Source organism: Mugil cephalus, chromosome 12 (assembly GCF_022458985.1).
Source record: "Mugil cephalus isolate CIBA_MC_2020 chromosome 12, CIBA_Mcephalus_1.1, whole genome shotgun sequence".
Classification (NCBI taxonomy): domain Eukaryota; kingdom Metazoa; phylum Chordata; class Actinopteri; order Mugiliformes; family Mugilidae; genus Mugil; species Mugil cephalus.
The window spans coordinates 11,074,617-11,092,181 of record NC_061781.1 but is presented as its reverse complement, the minus strand read 5'-3'; the positions used below and the strand labels follow the sequence as shown (position 1 = coordinate 11,092,181).

General features: G+C 43.4%; 1 protein-coding gene across 1 annotated transcript in view; it reads right to left on the bottom strand.

Moving 5' to 3' along the window:
- The window catches only part of map2 (microtubule-associated protein 2), a 95,880-nt gene that overhangs the window by 13,347 nt on the left and 64,968 nt on the right, over positions 1–17,565 (bottom strand). Inside the window, exons 6-16 of the mRNA XM_047602061.1 lie at positions 17,260–17,334; positions 14,508–14,723; positions 12,002–12,295; positions 8,761–10,907; positions 7,650–8,313; positions 7,301–7,543; positions 6,462–6,599; positions 5,315–5,376; positions 3,468–3,609; positions 1,821–1,877; positions 816–1,123 (exon numbers count right to left, since the gene is read on the bottom strand). Of these exons, the coding sequence (XP_047458017.1) occupies positions 816–1,123; positions 1,821–1,877; positions 3,468–3,609; positions 5,315–5,376; positions 6,462–6,599; positions 7,301–7,543; positions 7,650–8,313; positions 8,761–10,907; positions 12,002–12,295; positions 14,508–14,723; positions 17,260–17,334 (4,346 nt within the window). The remainder of the gene's footprint in view (positions 1–815; positions 1,124–1,820; positions 1,878–3,467; positions 3,610–5,314; positions 5,377–6,461; positions 6,600–7,300; positions 7,544–7,649; positions 8,314–8,760; positions 10,908–12,001; positions 12,296–14,507; positions 14,724–17,259; positions 17,335–17,565) is intronic.

Sequence of the window (17,565 nt, the reverse complement as noted above, 5' to 3'; positions counted from 1 at the left end):
GGAGAGTGACTATGGAAAACCGGCATCACAGGTGAGGAGAAAAAGACAGAAGAAGTTAATCAAGAAAGTACTTTACATCCAGAGCGCTCCTCACTTTGTCAAGTCCCACCTCTCTATGCTACCGTTGCTATGACAGATAATAGCAATAGGGTCCATTCTTACAGAGATGTGTTGGAAATCTGTAGACTTAGTTGGCATTGATTCTCACGATTGTAGTCTTCAGAAGCGTATAGCTGAAAAGGGTGGGAACAGAGAAGGGAATAACCAGATATAAAATCTTCAGAGTCTCTGCCAACATTAGGACAGCTGCAATCGTTAGCTGTCTTGACTACACGTTATTATTACAGGTTTTTAACATATTTCTATGGGAATGGACTCCATCATTTGTCAAGCCTAATAACAGTAACATAGGAAGTTGGGATTTGTCAAAGGTTGGTTCCAGCTGTTGTGGTAAAGCTCGTCTCATCATTGTGTATCAAAGTTGCATAATGTATTTTTTACTGATATTATATATTTATTTATATATTGTGACACAGAAATGCTGCTGTCCATCACTATGTCTTTATCTTGCTGTTGCTTTATGGTAAAAAGGACTACATACTGGAAATATGCACCTCAGGGGCTGGTAGAGTTTTTATTTCTACGCCTTACCTGTAAAAATAAATCTATGACAGTTAATTTCCAGAAACAGGGGAAAACAGAAATATATGAAAAGCAGTAGAAACAGGAATGCACAGATGAAAGAAAGAGCTAAGCAGGAAATCAGACAAAGGCTTCAGGATTTGGCGGAGGTGGGGAGTATGAGAGAAGCGCACCTGTCCTCCTTTGGGCTGATACTTAATATTCTCCGTGGAGCCGATCTTGGACCTGACATTCTTGAAGTCGGGCAGTGGTTGGTTGATGATGCGGAGCTGCTTGGGCGTGGTCGCGGGCGACTTGGGTGGGGTGCGCACCACGGCCACCTTCCTCTCCTGGGAGATCAAACTGAGGGAGCGCGGGGTCCCGGGGGTCCTCGAGGATGACGAGTAGCTGGGAGGGGTTCCTGGGGTGATGGCGGTGGATCCGGGGGTGCGGGGGGTGGAGTGGCCACTGCGAGCCGAGCGGGAGCGCATCGATTCTGTAACTGGTTGGGAAGGGGAGAACGTATGGGTGAAAGTTGGAGACACTTATGATGTGAAACTGTAATCCTCTTATTAAAAATACTTCAACAGTCAGTAACAAGGACTCTACTCCAAGGATGTACACCAATCAGCCACAACATTAAAACCACTGACAGGAGAATTGAATAACCATCTTCTGACTATGTAATGTTCTCCTGGGAAACCCTTGGACCTGGTATTCGTGTGGATGTTATTTAGACATGTACCACCCACCTAGACCAGAACAGACACCCCAACCCCATAGCAATGACTCTCCTTGATGACAGCAGCCATCCTCAGCAGGATGCAGGATGACCTGGCCTCAGATGCCCCATATCCAAACTGATACCACAGAGACACCACAGGACACCATCGGAAGGTCCATGTCCATTCTCTGATGGGTCACAACTGTTTTGGAAGCACAAGAGAGACCTACACAATATTGGGAAGGTGGTTTTAATGTTGTGGCTGATTGGTACAGACTCTTTCAAGTGTCCTATTTAATTTTACCAACATCCATAGAGGTAAAAGTTTCAAACGTTGCATTACTGTGCAATAACTGTACAATAAGTGCCCAAGGAGCTTTACATAAGCGTGGGGAACGGATAGGGGAAGGAGGGGTTAAGACAAACAGACAGAGGGAAGGCAAACTAAAAACAAAGGTTTCAAAGTCCTTTCTACCTGTCATACTAGGGGCTCGCCCTGTCCTGTGCTCTGCCCTCATCTCAGTGCGAAAAGCTGCAGGTACGGAGGAAAAGATGAGAAAGGTGAGAAGGAAGGGGAAAGAAAAAAGGGAGAGCTTGGAGGCCTGCCAATAGTCCAGTCTGTACTAAAAGCAATGTAAATGTCAAGACAAACTGTTATGGAGGAAGCAGGACAAAGATAGAAAATGAGGAAGAAAAACATAAACTCATCTGATTAATACAGAAAGGGCAAGCACAAGCTCTATTATATCCTGGAAAGCTGTTTGGCATTTTTGCCTGGCCAAAACAAAAGTTGCCACCAACAAGACTTTGGACCGTCTTTAGCTTTGATCACAGCAGCATTCACTGGGGCATTGTTTCAATAAGTTTCTGCAATGTCACAAGATTTATTTCCATCCATTTGTTTTTTAACAAGATCTTCTATTGATGATGGGAGTTTCTCCATGGTGTTAAGGTCTGGACACTGTGGAGGCCAATCCATGTGTGAAGATGATGTCTCATGCTCCCTGAACCACTCTTTCACAATTTGAGCCCCATGAATCCTGGCATTGTCATCTTAGTCTTTGCCTGTGCCATCAGAGAAGAAAGAATCCATTGATGGAATAACCTGGTCATTCAGTATATTCAGGTAGTCAGCTGACTCATTCTTTGGGCATAATGTAGCTGAACCTAGACCTGACCACCTGCAGCAACCCCAGATTGTAGGACTGCCCCACAGACTGGTACAGTAGACACTAGGAATGATGGGTGCATCACTTCATCTGCCTCTCTTCTTACCCTGATGCCCCATCACTGGAGCAGGGTTAAACTGGACTAATCAGATGTCATCACATGACCTTCGTCCATTGCTCCAGAGTCCAATCTTTATGCTCCCTAGCAAATTGAAGCCTTTTCTCCGAGTAAACCTCACTGATGGGTGCTTTTCCAAAGACTACACAGTTGTTCAGTCTAACTCCATTGAGTTCCCTTCACACTGTACGTGTGGAAATGTTCTTACTTTCACTTTTAAACATAGCCCTGAGTTTTACTGTTGCTTTCTTCCATTTGATTTCCCCAAACGTAAGTGATTGCCAATCATGATTAATCATGATTGTCTTTCGACCACATTACTTCCTATAAGATGATGTTTTCCCACTATCATTCCAGTTTTTAATAATGTGTTGGACAGTTCTTAACCCAATTTTAGTAGTTTCTGCTTCAACCTCCTTGGATGTATTCTCTGCTTGATGCAGACCAATGATTTCTCACACACACTAAAATCTTTTCCACAACTACACGATGTGTCTTTCAACATGGTTGTTTAAATAATGAGAAGCTACTCACTGGATCATTTGGAGTTAAATGACTTGTTACCAGCTTGTTACCATGCAGTAATTATCCAACAGGAGGCTTGTACCTATTTGCTTAGTTAAATCCAGGTGGCGACAAATTTTTTTTTTTGCCAGGCAGTGTATTACTACACAAATAAATAGCAAATAGTAGTTCTGACAATGCGAACAATGTAAAAGAGCAAACTTTTATATTCTTATATTGGCTGAATCAGTGTTGCCTTCTTTGGATGGTTCTACACTACCTAAATATAGATACTTTGTGCAGTGGGTTGATTAGAAGAGCTGTAGCCTACATGTGGGTCTGCGGGGAGCAGTGGAGCCGGAGCTCGTGATAGAGGTAGAACTCTCCTCTTGGTCATGGTATGCACGGCGAGTCAGAATGGAGGCGTGCCGCGGCAGAGAGGACCTCTTTTCTGGGCTCCGTGACCCACCGTCCTGTTCGAAATACAAAGAAGGAAGAAAATCCATAGGCCCGTGAGGCAGATGTTAGCCTGGGATTTTTGTTTTATAACATAAAACAAACTCATAGACAACATTATGAACTGAATGTTTCGTTTTGTTCATGCAGCTACACTGTCACCCTGTTATCCACCTTACCTGGGCTATTAGTCTCTGTAATTCAGGTGAGACCTGAGGCTCTGCTGAGGATGGACGAGGTCTATCTAACGAGACAGTCACTCTGGATATGGAGGTGGGGATCTTTGTAAGTGGCAAACAGTGGGTATGGCACTGAGATGGTACAGTGATGAGGCCCAGTGGGTGTGTAGCATGGCAACAAAATAAAAAAAACAAAAACACGGTGACAAGAGAGTGGTGAAAACAAGAATAGTTCTACATGCATTAACAGTGCACAAGATCCCATATATCCTTACTGGGATTATTATTTAAATATTAACATCAGATCTTGTGCATTTTAAACACAAATAATCCAAATCGATGCACATTTAAACAAGGAAAAGATTAAATGTCCACGTTACATCAAAATGCTGAAATCAAACAAGAATAGAGAAAGACTGTTCACCATGCTCATGCATCAGTAACTAGTTACAGTGCATGGTAATAGATGTATTAGAGGACACTTACAGTGTGCTGTAATGACATGACATTTAAGAAATGCAGAAACTGTGTTATTTTGGACACAATAACCGTCATTAACGTGGTGGAGGAGCAAAATGGAGTCACGACCGCAGCCGCTGGAGAAATGTCACAAGTTGATACAGCACCCACTCAGTAAAATAAACACTCCGAGCGGATTTGCTTGCGCGAAAACCCATTAAACATGGCAACAATATGAAACATTTTACAAATGAAACCTACATTGATATATTTTTTTTCATAAAATGAAAAAGGAACTGAACATGGTGTGAATATAAAAATGAAACATGCTGTTTTTTATGCAGGAATCAGTGCATCAAGTATTGATTCTATTTGTCCTGTTAAAGTGGCTTTTATTGTCTCGGTAATTGCACAAAAGATGCATTTATCACTTTCCCCACGATAACTACAGGAAAAAGTTTCCAGTTGTCATACCGAGGATCCTGACCTGAGATATAGAGAGCAGATCCAAGTCCACACTGTTCTCCGCTGAAGAATGTTTGAAGGCCTGTTATCTTTACTTTATTGCTCTGTGCTTGCATTTGGTGATTTGTTTGCCATTAACGCTTTAATAAAACAGCATCATCTGATGGTCTTTTAATTGCCAGGGGCGATGCTATTGGTGGGTTGGTTACAAGCTGGGACCAAAAACTAAAGGCGACACAGCCGTGGCAACAACTGCAATTCCTTGAATGGCCATTTGAGACTGGCTATAAAAGCATTAAGAAATTCAAAATTTATAACAGTGTCATACAAAAAACTGTTTTAGTCTCTAAAACTAACCTTATTTTCCATATTTGAGACAATTTAAGTGTGTAAATTTTAATATATGTCACTCAGTTAAATTATGTCAAAGTTTAATAAAGTGTGTTGCCACTTCAAGTGACTGGTGGGTGTGCCTGGGTGTCCCATTTGAATTGGGAGTTAGCCAAAGGCACTGAGCTTCAGGAATGCCCTTGAGGAATCCTACAAGTGATGTCGAGGAGGCTTTGTCCATATTTACGTACTGTACACGTATTGCCCAAAATTGGGTGAGTGAACTCACCGATGCTCTGTCACGAGACTGTCTGGCAACGCTGAGAGGCTGACGGCCGTCTGGTAGCGCTTCTGAAGGACAGAGACAGAAACAGAATACTCAGAGACAACACACGTGTTAGTTTCATAGATTCAAGGACAAGAAGAAGAGTCCTACTTTGGAGGATTCTCCCAATGGTTCCCATTATATAACTAAAAATACAGACTGCCAGCTTTGTATACCAAAATTTGGCACTGTAAGCTACAATATATGACAAATCAAATGTTCTAAGGGAGCCGGATGTTTCCCCCATGAGAGCTCTGTTCAACGAAGATTTGGCAAGATATCACACAGAATAGGGGATTTTGTATTATGTAAGGCAACCCTGGGAAATAATCTAATTGGGCCAATGCAGCAGTATAGCGAGCTTTCATCACCAGTGGCACAGAATCCAGTCTGTCAGGGGAAAATGAAGTGCACACCGCCTCTGGGACTGAGCAGAATTGCAGAGTCTTTGTATGGCCAGAGAACAAAACCTTGGACTACTAGTTGCTAGGCAACCTTAGGTTGGAAAAGGCTTGAGAGGATATGTAATTCTTAAAAAGGCCGGACAGGTCAAGAGAAGGTTTAAAGGTTTTTCAGAGGAAAAAAAAACCTGCTTGAGGTTACTGGAGAAAGCTTCAAAACATTCTGGAAAATGACGCAAATCATTAGTATGCACATGTGACAAATCAACAGAACAGCAGCAGCTCACAAAAGCATAGAATTAGTTAGAAATGTACTGGCAGGGAATGATGCAATTAAAGATTTAAATACTGCAGTGACGTAGAAATGGATTACCACAAACACACATACACCTATGTCTTTGAACACATAAATATTTTCAACTCAGACAGAAAGTTTGTGTGTCAGCTTTGTCTTAACTCACTCTTCACGGGCCAGAAAAAGAGACAACACAAAGAAAAGATAAATGAAGCCAAAAGAAACATCTATGACAACGTCAGTGTTTATTATGGTCAAATACAAAGACACCCATATGACAGAAGACAGAGAATTGCAACCAATAAAACAAAATGAACGCCAAAATCAAATGAAAGCCAACAGTGGAGGTAAAGCTGATAGTGGAAGCTGGTGTTCTGACTCTTTCTGCAGAAAGCACCAGCTGGCAATGTGTCACCTGTGGGTCTCCTCCTGGGGCAGGAGTGGTGCTGAGTGGGACGGGTCTGGCGGACTGCTGGTTTCATCCCACTCCTCTTGGATGGAGACTGAGATTGGTTTTCCATTTTTTTGGTGAGCTCAGTCTTCTTTATCACAGCTTTATGATGAAAAGAAACAGAGCCAGTGACAAAGACAGAGGGATACAACAGTAAGCAGAGATCAACGCAGAACCATACGATGTAATGTTGCAGGATTGAATTCTCTGGAAACCCTTTTCAGCTGTCCTATTTGTTATAACAGCTGCAAATGAAACTCACATTTAAATGCTTTATAAAAATAGCAAAGCAGTGACTCCATTTTGGATATGTGACCTATAGACCCCTTCACAGTTTGTAAACAATGTGGCATCTTTTGAGGGGCGGAGCTTAACTGGATGCAACACATCTCAAACAGCACTTAGCATAATTCGGTTAGCATTAGCATTAACGTGTAACAAGAATCCCCTGAACAAGCATTACATCTTATCTGATAAGTGTGCATATTGTTGATTGTCTCACTCTGGTCCTTTCTTTTAATCGCCAAAGCCAAACCGAAGTTGTCTATGACTGGCAGTGGTTGGTATGTGGTAAAACTTCAAGATAGTGTTTTTGATTTTTCAGTTTTGGCACCAAAAAATACAGCAAGACAACATTTTCATCGTTGAAAGTGACAGTGTTCACCTCTAGCTTGCCTCTGATCTGCCTCAAGCTAACATTGTGACATCACAATGACGTAGGCCATGAAGGGGTCTACAGCACCTGCGGTATTTATAAGTAATACGGCCTCAGCCATGAATGTAGCTTAACAATAAGACAGAACCTTTTTTCTTCTTGACTTCCTCTCTGGGGATGTAGACGGGTTCTTTGCGAACAGGTTTGCGCTCCGGTGTGGAGATTCGGCCTTTAGCCCGCCCTCCCTTGGTCTTGGGTTTAACGGGCTTTTCTTGTTTCTCCAACTTCCGCTGTTGTGTCTGCTTGTTCTGGACATCAGCGTGCTTTTTGACTGGAGTACGCACCTTAGGCAAAGGCTCAATCTGCTCTGTTAGCATACTCTTATCGTCGTCTGCAGTGCGGCAAAACATAGGGGGGAAACACAAGACAGTGGTCACTTTGCTTATTTGAAGAGGGAACTAAGGACAAAATTGAAGGAAGAAACATAGAGAACTCACCTTGTGTGTCGACCCAGGAGCTGTCCAGGATGGAGTCATCCATTGTGGTTTCATCTCGATCATAGCTTTCTGTTGGTTCTTCTGTTTCTATGGTCTGAGCCTCCCTCTCGGGGGAGGCGGGGGTTTCAGGAACATCGCCGACCTCCTCTAGACTGGCAGCCTCAATGTCTGCTTCCTGTGCCAACTCCACAGACTCCTCCTCTTCCTCTTCCTCCTCCTCTTCTTCTGTCTGTTCAGCCACACAAAGGGCTTCAGCCTCGGGTGGAGCCGAGAATCGGACGCTGTGCCCCGGTTCCTCAGCTTCGTCGATGGTTTGGACCACAGTGATGAAATCATCTTCGACGGTCACCACCGATTCAATGGCAGCACGAGTCTCTGGTATCTCCTTCATCTCTTCTCCCCCTGCTTTCTCCACCACACTTTCCTCATCTTTCTCTTTCAACTGTTCAGCTCCTTTCTCATCAGATTTTATGGCTGCTTCCACTTCAGGCTCATCCGCAGCTTTTTTGTTCACCTGAGCAGCCTGCTCATGCTCTTCCTTTTCTTTCAGTTGCTTCTCAAGCTTTTCTTTCTCTTCCCTTTCTTTTATTTCTTTCTCAATTTTTTCTTTCTCTTCCTTTTCTCTCAACTCTTGTTCTATTCTTTCTTTTTCCTCTCTTTCCTTCCTCTCCTTCTCTTCTTTCTCCTTCTTTTCCCTCTCTTCTCTTTCTATCCTCTCCCTCTCTTCTTTCTCCTTCTTTTCCCTCTCGTCTCTTTCCTTCATCTCCATTTCCTCTCGTTCTCTTCTCTCCCTGTCTTCTTTTTCTTTCCTCTCTCTTTCCTCTTTCTCTTTCTTTTCTTTCAGCTCCATCTCCTCCTTTTCTTTCTTTTCTTTCAACTCCATCTCCTCTTTTTCTTTCTTTTCTTTCAGCTCCTTTTCCTCCTTTTCTTTCTTTTCTTTCAGCTCCCTTTCCTCCCTTTCTTTCTTTTCTTTCAGCTCCATCTCCTCCTTTTCTTTCTTTTCTTTCAGCTCCCTTTCCTCCTTTTCTTTCTTTTCTTTCAGCTCCATCTCCTCTTTTTCTTTCTTTTCTTTCAGCTCCCTTTCCTCTTTCTCTTGCTTTTCTTTCTCCAGTCTCTCTTTCATCTCCAGTTCTTTCTCCTGCCTTTCTTTTTCTTCCCTCAGTATCCTTTCTGCCTCCTCTTTCTCTCTCCTTTCCTGCTCTTCTTTCTCTTTCATCTCCTTTTCTTTCCTTTCTGCTGCCTCTTCCTTGATTTTCTTCTCTTCCTCTTCTTTCGGTTTCTTCTCAGCTGCTTCCTTCTCTTGCTCTTCCTTCATTTTTCTTCCTGGTTCATCTTTCTCGTCTTTGTTGACCCCCAACACAGGTGAAACTGATCTCTTTGGGGAACCATAGATTTCTCTTTGTTTAAGTTTGGATGGTGAGAGTACTGGAGAGAGCAGCTTGTCATCATCGATGTTGCTTTCAACGGATGAAGCAGGTGATGTTTTGACAGGTCTGGCTATTCGGTCTTTGGCCACACCAGTTAGTTGGTACACATCTTCAGCATCTACCTCCTCATAGGCTTCCTGGTGCACCAGCTTCACCTTCTCCCTGAGCTCCTGAAGTTCTCGTTCCTCCTCCAGACTTAGAGGCCTGTCCTCCATCTCCAGTTTTCGGATTTGCCTCTCATAGTCCGCTATCTCGGTTTCTGACGCGGAGCCTTCACCGCTGGCTTGCCGTTCGGTCTCGCTGCCTGACCTCCCACCTTCTTCTAGAGTCACAGTGACTGTTGGTGTAACGAAGGACTCGATTGGCTGGGTAAGAGGTGGCTCGCTTACAGTTTTAGTCAGATGATCATCTACAACGTCTTTGCTTTTTTCCTCAGCTGAATCTTTTATCTCTTCCTGCTTTTGGCCCTTCTCTACAACCACTTCACCAACTTCTGGTGGTTGACTCTTGTCTTCTACAGAAGTATCTCTGACTGCTAATTTCCTTGCCTGCTCAGCTACTTTCTCCTCCAGGACAGAAGGGGTGAAGGCTTGAGCCGAGGCGTCTGTCGGGCTGAACACATCTGCAGGGGATGGCATGGGCCCTGAATATTCACTGAATACACAATAGCCCATCTCCTCTAACTGGCTCTCACTCTTTCTAGCCCCAGGACTCTGTTCCCCTGAAATCAGGCTAGCCATTGGGTCATCGGTGAAGGCAGGAAGATCACCCTGAACTGACTTTCTACGAATGATTTCTGGGTCAGTGTTATCTGAAGGCAGTCGGGAATGGGTACCAACGAGGTCCAACATCTCAGGCAAGTCTTGTGCCATCACTGTGCCATTTTTATAGGCGCTCTTAGATGGCTGAGGCGATTCTGGGGACTCTGGTTCAGGGCTAGATTTTGAAGGTGCTTCGGTGGTCCTCGGAGGAGATGAGGAATCTGAAGTGACGGATGCAGCAGTCTCCAGGATCAGAGGAGGGAAAGATGGAGGCTTATCCACAGAGGGTGTGGTAACTGGAAGGTAGTCTGCAGACTCATCTAGACTTCCACTAGTGTATGACATGATGTCTGTAGCCAGTGGGGAGAAGTTTCTAGGTCTGCCTTGGCCGCTCGGATCCATTGCACCGATGGTGATGTTAAGTGAGTAACTCCTCTGCTCTAAAGCGAGCTTACCCGGGGAAAGCCTGCATTCATTACTCCTGTCAGGAACTGTAAACATGCTACTGCCTTCTGCCGTACTTTTCTTAGTTTCAGGTTTATCCTGAGATTCAGCTAGTGTGCTGTAGCTGATCTCCTGAGACTTGGATTCAGTGGTAGTCTTGTCGTCACCAGCTCTACTCAGTTCATAATAACCCTCACCCTTACAGCGGGGACCTTCATCAACCTCCACGGCTGATGTTTCAAAATATGCTGACATGCCAGATCTGTCGCTTGCATCTCTTGCTGAATCTCCTTCATGAACTTTTCTTCCCAAGGAAGAGAACTCCGAGGGAGCACCAATGCTGCTGATCTCCACCACCTCCACTGATGGCTGTTTCTCTGACACTGTGATCGGCTCACCGTATGTAGGCTGTAGTGTGAGTGATTTGGAAGATTCTTTGGCTTGGTTTTGAACATCTGGAGGTACAAAGGATGGCATATCCATGGTGGGGCTCTCTGGTACAACCCGTTCACCAGCGAAGAAGCCTTGGATCTGGGGCTCAAAAAACTCCTCTGGGCGTTTCTCCGATCCAATGCTGTCTGGGCTCATGGACCCACTGTCTTGCTTGTCTGAGTCCATCTTCAAGGCTGAAAGAATATCTGTAAGTTTGCTGTTTTGATCACCAGAGAAAAGTATTGCTTTGGCATGCAGTGAATTGGATATTTATTAAGCCAGGGACTGGGAAAGCTATCACAGGAACAGGCAAAGCTTTCCTCAGAAACTTACAGCACAAAGATACGGCCATCACTGAAGAAGTACGGCGAGATTATGGGGTCCACCAGGTCACAGATGGGTGAGAATATGGGATGGGGTGTGACGGAACCGGCATGAGGCAACTGTGATACTGATTCACGGGAAACAGGCAGTAATCGATGGGTGGAATATCCATGCAACTCAAAAGTCAAAACAAAAAGAAACAGCATTTCTGTCACTCTGCGTCACTTAGAGAATTTGTTGAGTGACCAAGAGTCATATAGTTTAATCACAATCGAAGGGAGTGTTGACTTTTAAATGTAATTCAAAGATTATTAGAACAAATGCAGGAAAGTCTTGCTGGTGAATGACAGAAAATACCTGCTGCCACCTCATAAAGATGACAAAAACAAACCAAACTAAATAAATGAATTTGAATTTTGTTGATAAAGTAATGCATTTGATGACATATGGCTCTACCCACACTACAGACCACACTGAACATGAGACAGCCAACACGCAATCCCCTGCAAACTCTCCACTATGATAATATGAGTGATACATGTTTAGTTAGTATGACTCATGGTCGCAAAAGAAGTGCGGAGCACTGGCATACCAGCACCAAGCCAAGTGTAAACATAATGAGAAACCTGTAAGCTTGTAGCAGGTGACAAAAAAAGCACCAACACGTTTAGCATCACTTCCATCATACCAATACCAAACGGCCGGCCCCGAAAACCACAGCGAGTAAAGAAAATACAAGCGAAGATAACACACGATAAAACCAGGTTAAGTTAAAACAAAGTGGCTCTTTTCACCAACAAGCCTGTGTTGCCTTGCAGCCGCAGCAGAGCGCAGGGAGGATTACTTGCCATTCCACTTGAACTATAATGCTCATGTTATATGCTTCCTTTTGACACATCTTGTGTTTGCATACAGTGGGCAATGCAGTAACATGCAGGCAGGGAGAGCAGAGGGCAGGACACACCTGTCTCAGGGCTCTCCTCACCCTCTACTTCCTCCTCATCCTCCTCTCTGTCCAAAGAGCTTTCTGCTGCAGCACTAGCTGCCTCGGCCGGCTCCAGGTCTAGATCCTGGGCCTCGTCTACGGCCTCTGCCTGCTCTAAGGGCTCAGCCTGGGGGCTGTCCAGCTCGGGCTCTTCCCCACTCCACTGCTGCTCATCAAGAGCTGCATCGGACTCTGCTGCTTCTGCACTCTCCTCCTCCTCCTCCTCTTCCACCTCCTCCTCGTATTCAGCTGTAAGAGCCTCCATGGTCTCTTCTTCTCAAAAACAGGGTGAAAGGGGGACACATTAAGACTACAGGCAACACAGACTTGGGTTAATGTGAGAACACAACTTATGATGGGACACTTTCAGCTCTGGGAAATAAAAAGTTCTAACGTGTTGGTCTGTTCACACAAACACATTACACATACAGTAATCCGAGTGTGAGAGGTTTTATCATTCATGTTTCTTCTGTGGGTGTTTGGTCTGCCCAGTAGGTGAGCAAACTACACATACATACTGATTAAAGGCATGTATCAGAAGTTTTGTTAAAATTTCTCAATATCTATTTATTTATTTTTTTTCCCATTTATCCTTGTTATTTACCGGACATGTAAAAATCTATTAAATGATTGATGATACTGGAAAATATAATCCACAATATGACCATTTAAGCTTTTAATTGTCTTGCACGTCCGTCTCCTTACTTGTAGTACAGAACTGTCTCTGATCCTTGAATCTGCATGAGCTGTATGAGCTGTATAAAGGTCAGTGTGGGAGTGTGTAGCTTTTTTTCGATGCGAACAATGCATTAAACCTCACGATTGTAAGTCTCCCACCAGTTCCTCAGTCAGCTAATGGTGTGTATCCTCCCTCTAGTATTTATAAATTGGTATTAAGCTTGGACTTAGCTAAAAATAATGAAACAGATTGAAACAGATCACCTTTTTCCTTTTTTCCTCGTAAATGTTATTAATCACACTATTCTAGCTTAGACATGCTGTGGCAGAGTGAAGTTTTACAAGAGGCAACAGGATGTTCAGAGTGAAGACGTTGGTACATAGCTCTTATCATTGGTACAGAGTCGATGAAGATTTAATAATTTAATGAAGATTTTGAAGGACTGCACATAATATAGAGGGTCATGTTGTTGTAAATTTGTGTAGCCTGCAGTGTCTAAGCACACACAGTCACAAAAGTCCTGGTTTCTTCCAGCAAATTTGGGCAAACTGTTTTAAAAAGCACTATTCGGTCAATTGCATTCTAAATAATAATAAAATCGTTTAGCATAGATGCTTATTTGCTGGACAGAAACGACAGTGACTTGGGCCCTCAGGCCCTCACAGTGGCCAAAGGTGGCACTACTTCTTTAATATAAAATAATATTAAAACTTAGGAGCCAAAAACCATAGTTGACAGTGAGGACATTTGTCAAAGCGACGACGGAGACGAAAGAGAAAAATGCATCATGATGAAATATCTCAAAGTTTGGGAGGGTATAATACTAGCATGGAAAAATGGCTTGCTAGTTGGTAGTTTGAGAAACAGCCACAAAGAATGAACAAAATCCATTATGAGCTTATTCTCATATCACTGAAGAAGTCGAGTTGTTATTTGCATCAGTTTCAGCTAAGTGGAGATTTGTACATTATAGATACATACAGACATCGCAATATTGTCAAGGGGTGAATTTTGAATTTTGATTGATTTTCACCATATGCTCAATAATGGATGTTGCAAAAATGTTGTGTAAAAATTTTACAAAGACATTTAAATGCTGATGAGCCTAAATAACCTAACAGGAATCGTCTTGTTGATTTTGGCGTTAATACAGTTGTGGAAAACAGGTGGTGTGAATGAAAAGGGCACCGTTAGGTGGCCCTGATTTTGGGACTGGTGCGTGTTAATGTGTCTGAGCTGAAAGTCGTCCTTGTTGTCACAGTGAGAGTAGGTACGGATGGGTATAGAGGGTCGGACGTTGCACATTATGGTTAAATGAATCAGGGGTAGTCTGGAGGAATGAACCAAAAATATAAAAATATAGGTATAGGTAATGTGGTACAGAGAGGGTTTTGTGCATAGAGGTCATGTCCCAAAAGTCAACCTTGTGGGTCATGCTGTCTGATGAGAATGTCCACTGAGTGAATCACAAGAAAATGTTGTCATATTTTACAGACATCGCTGCTGTGTGATGGAGCTAACGGCATGGCAACCACGGGTAGCGATGGAAATCATAAGAAATTATAATTTGAAAAATAATTATGACGGTCAAATAAACATGTCGTAAGATACGCTGAGCGAACACACGCCACAAGGACACACAAACGCACACAAAGACAGACGAAGAGACGAACTGACGGACGGAGAGACGGAAGGACGAAAGGAGGGAGGTATGGAGGGAGGAGGTCAAATCACAGAAGGAGAGGAAGGAAAGAGAGAGGAGATGGAGGGGGGAGGGATGGCAAAGAGGAACCATGCGTGGTTCACCTTCAATCTGTCTAAAGGCCACGGCCTGCCCTGTGGGGCGAGAGCCCGAGTGCGTCCACTCTGGGCTGAACAATGGGTGCTCATAGTACTCCTCGTCGGAGTGGTAGGGGTCGTCCTCAGGCACGGAAACTGAGATGGAGGGGGCGAGGAACTTGCACCTCTCCCGAGAATTTTGGAAGCGGCGGAGAGGCCCCGCCTCCTCCTCATCCCCTACATCTACAAACAAGACAGACACAAGGAGAAGAACTGCAGGGAAATCTGGACACACAGACTGAAAGAGAGAATGTGAAAGATAAAGGAAAAGAGAGAGGAAGAGAAATGGAGAACAAACCAAAGAATGTCCATCTTAGAGATAATTTAACATGTAACGCTGAGGCTTAAAGGCTACAGTACATTTTTGTGTTTTTCTTTATTTTGTTCCAACACACTAACTACTAAGAGTTTACCTGCATAAATTTGTTTTCACTTTGAAGTTTTTGGTTCTTCATAGGAGTTAAGAATGTAACTTTTTATTAATTCACCACCACTGGCGGCCAGTAGAACATAGGAAACATCCAAAAAAAGGAGCAGTTACATAGAGTGACCGGTCACTCTATGACAATGCATGACAATGCATCGCAACGCAGATTGGATGCAACATGTCTTAGGCTCTAGTAAAACAAAATCCCAGACAAGTTTGAAAATGTTTCAAAGTTTGACACATTTTTATGTCTCAAAAAAAAAAAAAAAAGTGCATATGACCGGGAAAAAGAGGACGTCTGGTCGCCATAAGTTACCAAAAAAAAGAAACTGATCGACGCTGGGGACAAACACGGATTATGGGCACCACTTGTGTGGCTTCTCTTTGTTGAAAAGCGCTTTAAGAAGAATGTTGACTCATGGATTGGAGGCTGTATGTAGGCATACAGTCTAGTAGGGTCTTAACAGGTGAAGGTGACAGGCAATGGCCTCATGAAAAGAAAAGTATTAAGAAAGAGGACGCCCCAGGTGGCTACAGGAACCATAAACCACGTTAAACCTACGATGGCTGCAGCCTTGTACTGGTGCCACAGGCATCATAGGTTCCACATGGTTCTACTGTGTTCATGTGTTCACCACCAAAATGGACAAAAAGTTTGTTTCATAGCATTAAACCATTTTATTTTTGCTGGTACCACTGGAATAATATCCTATCTTATTTACGTTTGGCTGAGATCATTAGTTGGACATTAGTGTACACTCGATTCAGGTTGATTATACTAAACTACAAACAGGACCAGCTGCGTACTTTGAAGGACTTTAGTATCATTGTTCTTTCCCACATTAAACCTTAAGTTAATTCCTTAAGATGGACATTTTTTGCAGAGAAACCTCAAAGAGACAAGGTATAAAAACAGACAACAAAAACAGGAAGAGTCATCGGAGAGGGGGATGTAAGAAGAGGACAAAGCTAGTTTGGGAGCAAGAGAGACGTGACGCACACAGGACAGTGACAAATACAATGACAAGTAACTGAAAGGTAACAAAGCTTTGGGGGCCAGCCATCCTCTAGGACCAACAGAGCAGTCAGTAGTACACTGTATCATTTCAGAAATATATCTGCTTCACGCACAAATGATTAAACCTAAAGAAAAGACACACAACATTAAAAGTCAACAGTCACAGTGACAGTTACAATATCAACGTAGCAGTAGTCGTACCAAAGTCAGTAACGTTTGCATGTTACACAAACAAACCTCTTTAAAGCAAAACCATAGATCCACTCACAGAAACCATCTACTCAACATTTAGGAACAAGATGTATCTCAAAATCGACTGAGCCTCCCTCTGCAACAAGTCAGAGAACAGAACACGTCTTTTCCTCACGTCACCTCTTTGTTAAAACATATGTTTTAAATGTTCAACCAGTCCTCAAAATAAAATGTAATAATCTGTTCTTTATGGAAAACTGAAAGGCCATGAACACAACACACTTAAAATAATCTCAATGAGGCATTTTTATTTTATTCATGAGAACATATCAGAAGGTAAATGTGTGCAACTGAAAATTGCTTTATTATGTCAGCAACTTTTTATTGTATCTTATTTTTATTAACTATAAAACTTCAGCCTTACTTAAGCTTCGACCTCAACCTGGGATCTGCTCTGTACAGTGTTTATTTAGCCTGAAACCCTGACCTGTAACCACAGCTGGAGACACACGAAAACAGACAGCGGACAATGACCGGAAAACACAACACCATGATCAGACATGCAAAACTGAAGACACAACAGAACCAAAATGACAAACGACAAGAAGTTGGAGGGGCACTAAATTGGCTGTCATATTAGTGTGTGGGAAGACAGTGTGGAGGTTAGAAAGGGGAATGAAAGAAGGGGATGACAAAAAAGAGTGCGCTAGGTGTAACGTAGTGGTCATGCACACGAGTGTGTCTTTCCTCCGGGATAAATGGCGATGGAGGCACTGAGTGGGTCCGATTCAGGCGAGAAATGAGCGTGAGTATTTCAGGAGAAATGGATGACAGAAAAAAGGGAGAACGTGTTCCTGCTTTTAGCAAGTCTGGTGGGTGAAGGGTTTTTTGAATGCGTCTAAAGTGTGACCCCTGAAGGCGGGATGTGTCTCGGGGGAGGATAATGGAGCGCTCCCAGTGCGAGCACCGAGCAGCACCCCAATGTGCTGGCGATCGCTAAACTCAAAAAGGCTATAGTCAAGGAAAGGAAGGAAACCACACCGGTAAGAGATATACTCATTGTACTTATCATCTTGGCCTACCTTGTTCCAGGGGACCAAAGTGCTCTGCAGCGGGGGAAGGCGGAGGGGAGGGAGGCAAGTTGGCGGTGTCTTCAACTACACAGCGAGACAGAAGAGAGAAAAGGACAAGGAAAGAGCATAGTCATAAAAACATCACATGCTGCGAAGGGTTTCGGCTGTTATCCTCTGATTTGAAAGTGTGGGATGCTAACAACGCCCATTAAACAGTAATGCAATATAAAGACACTTGTAGAGTTCAAGCTGGAGGTGAATGGAGACAGCTCACACTATCTTTTACTTATGTTTGGCTCAACTCTGCTCTAACAT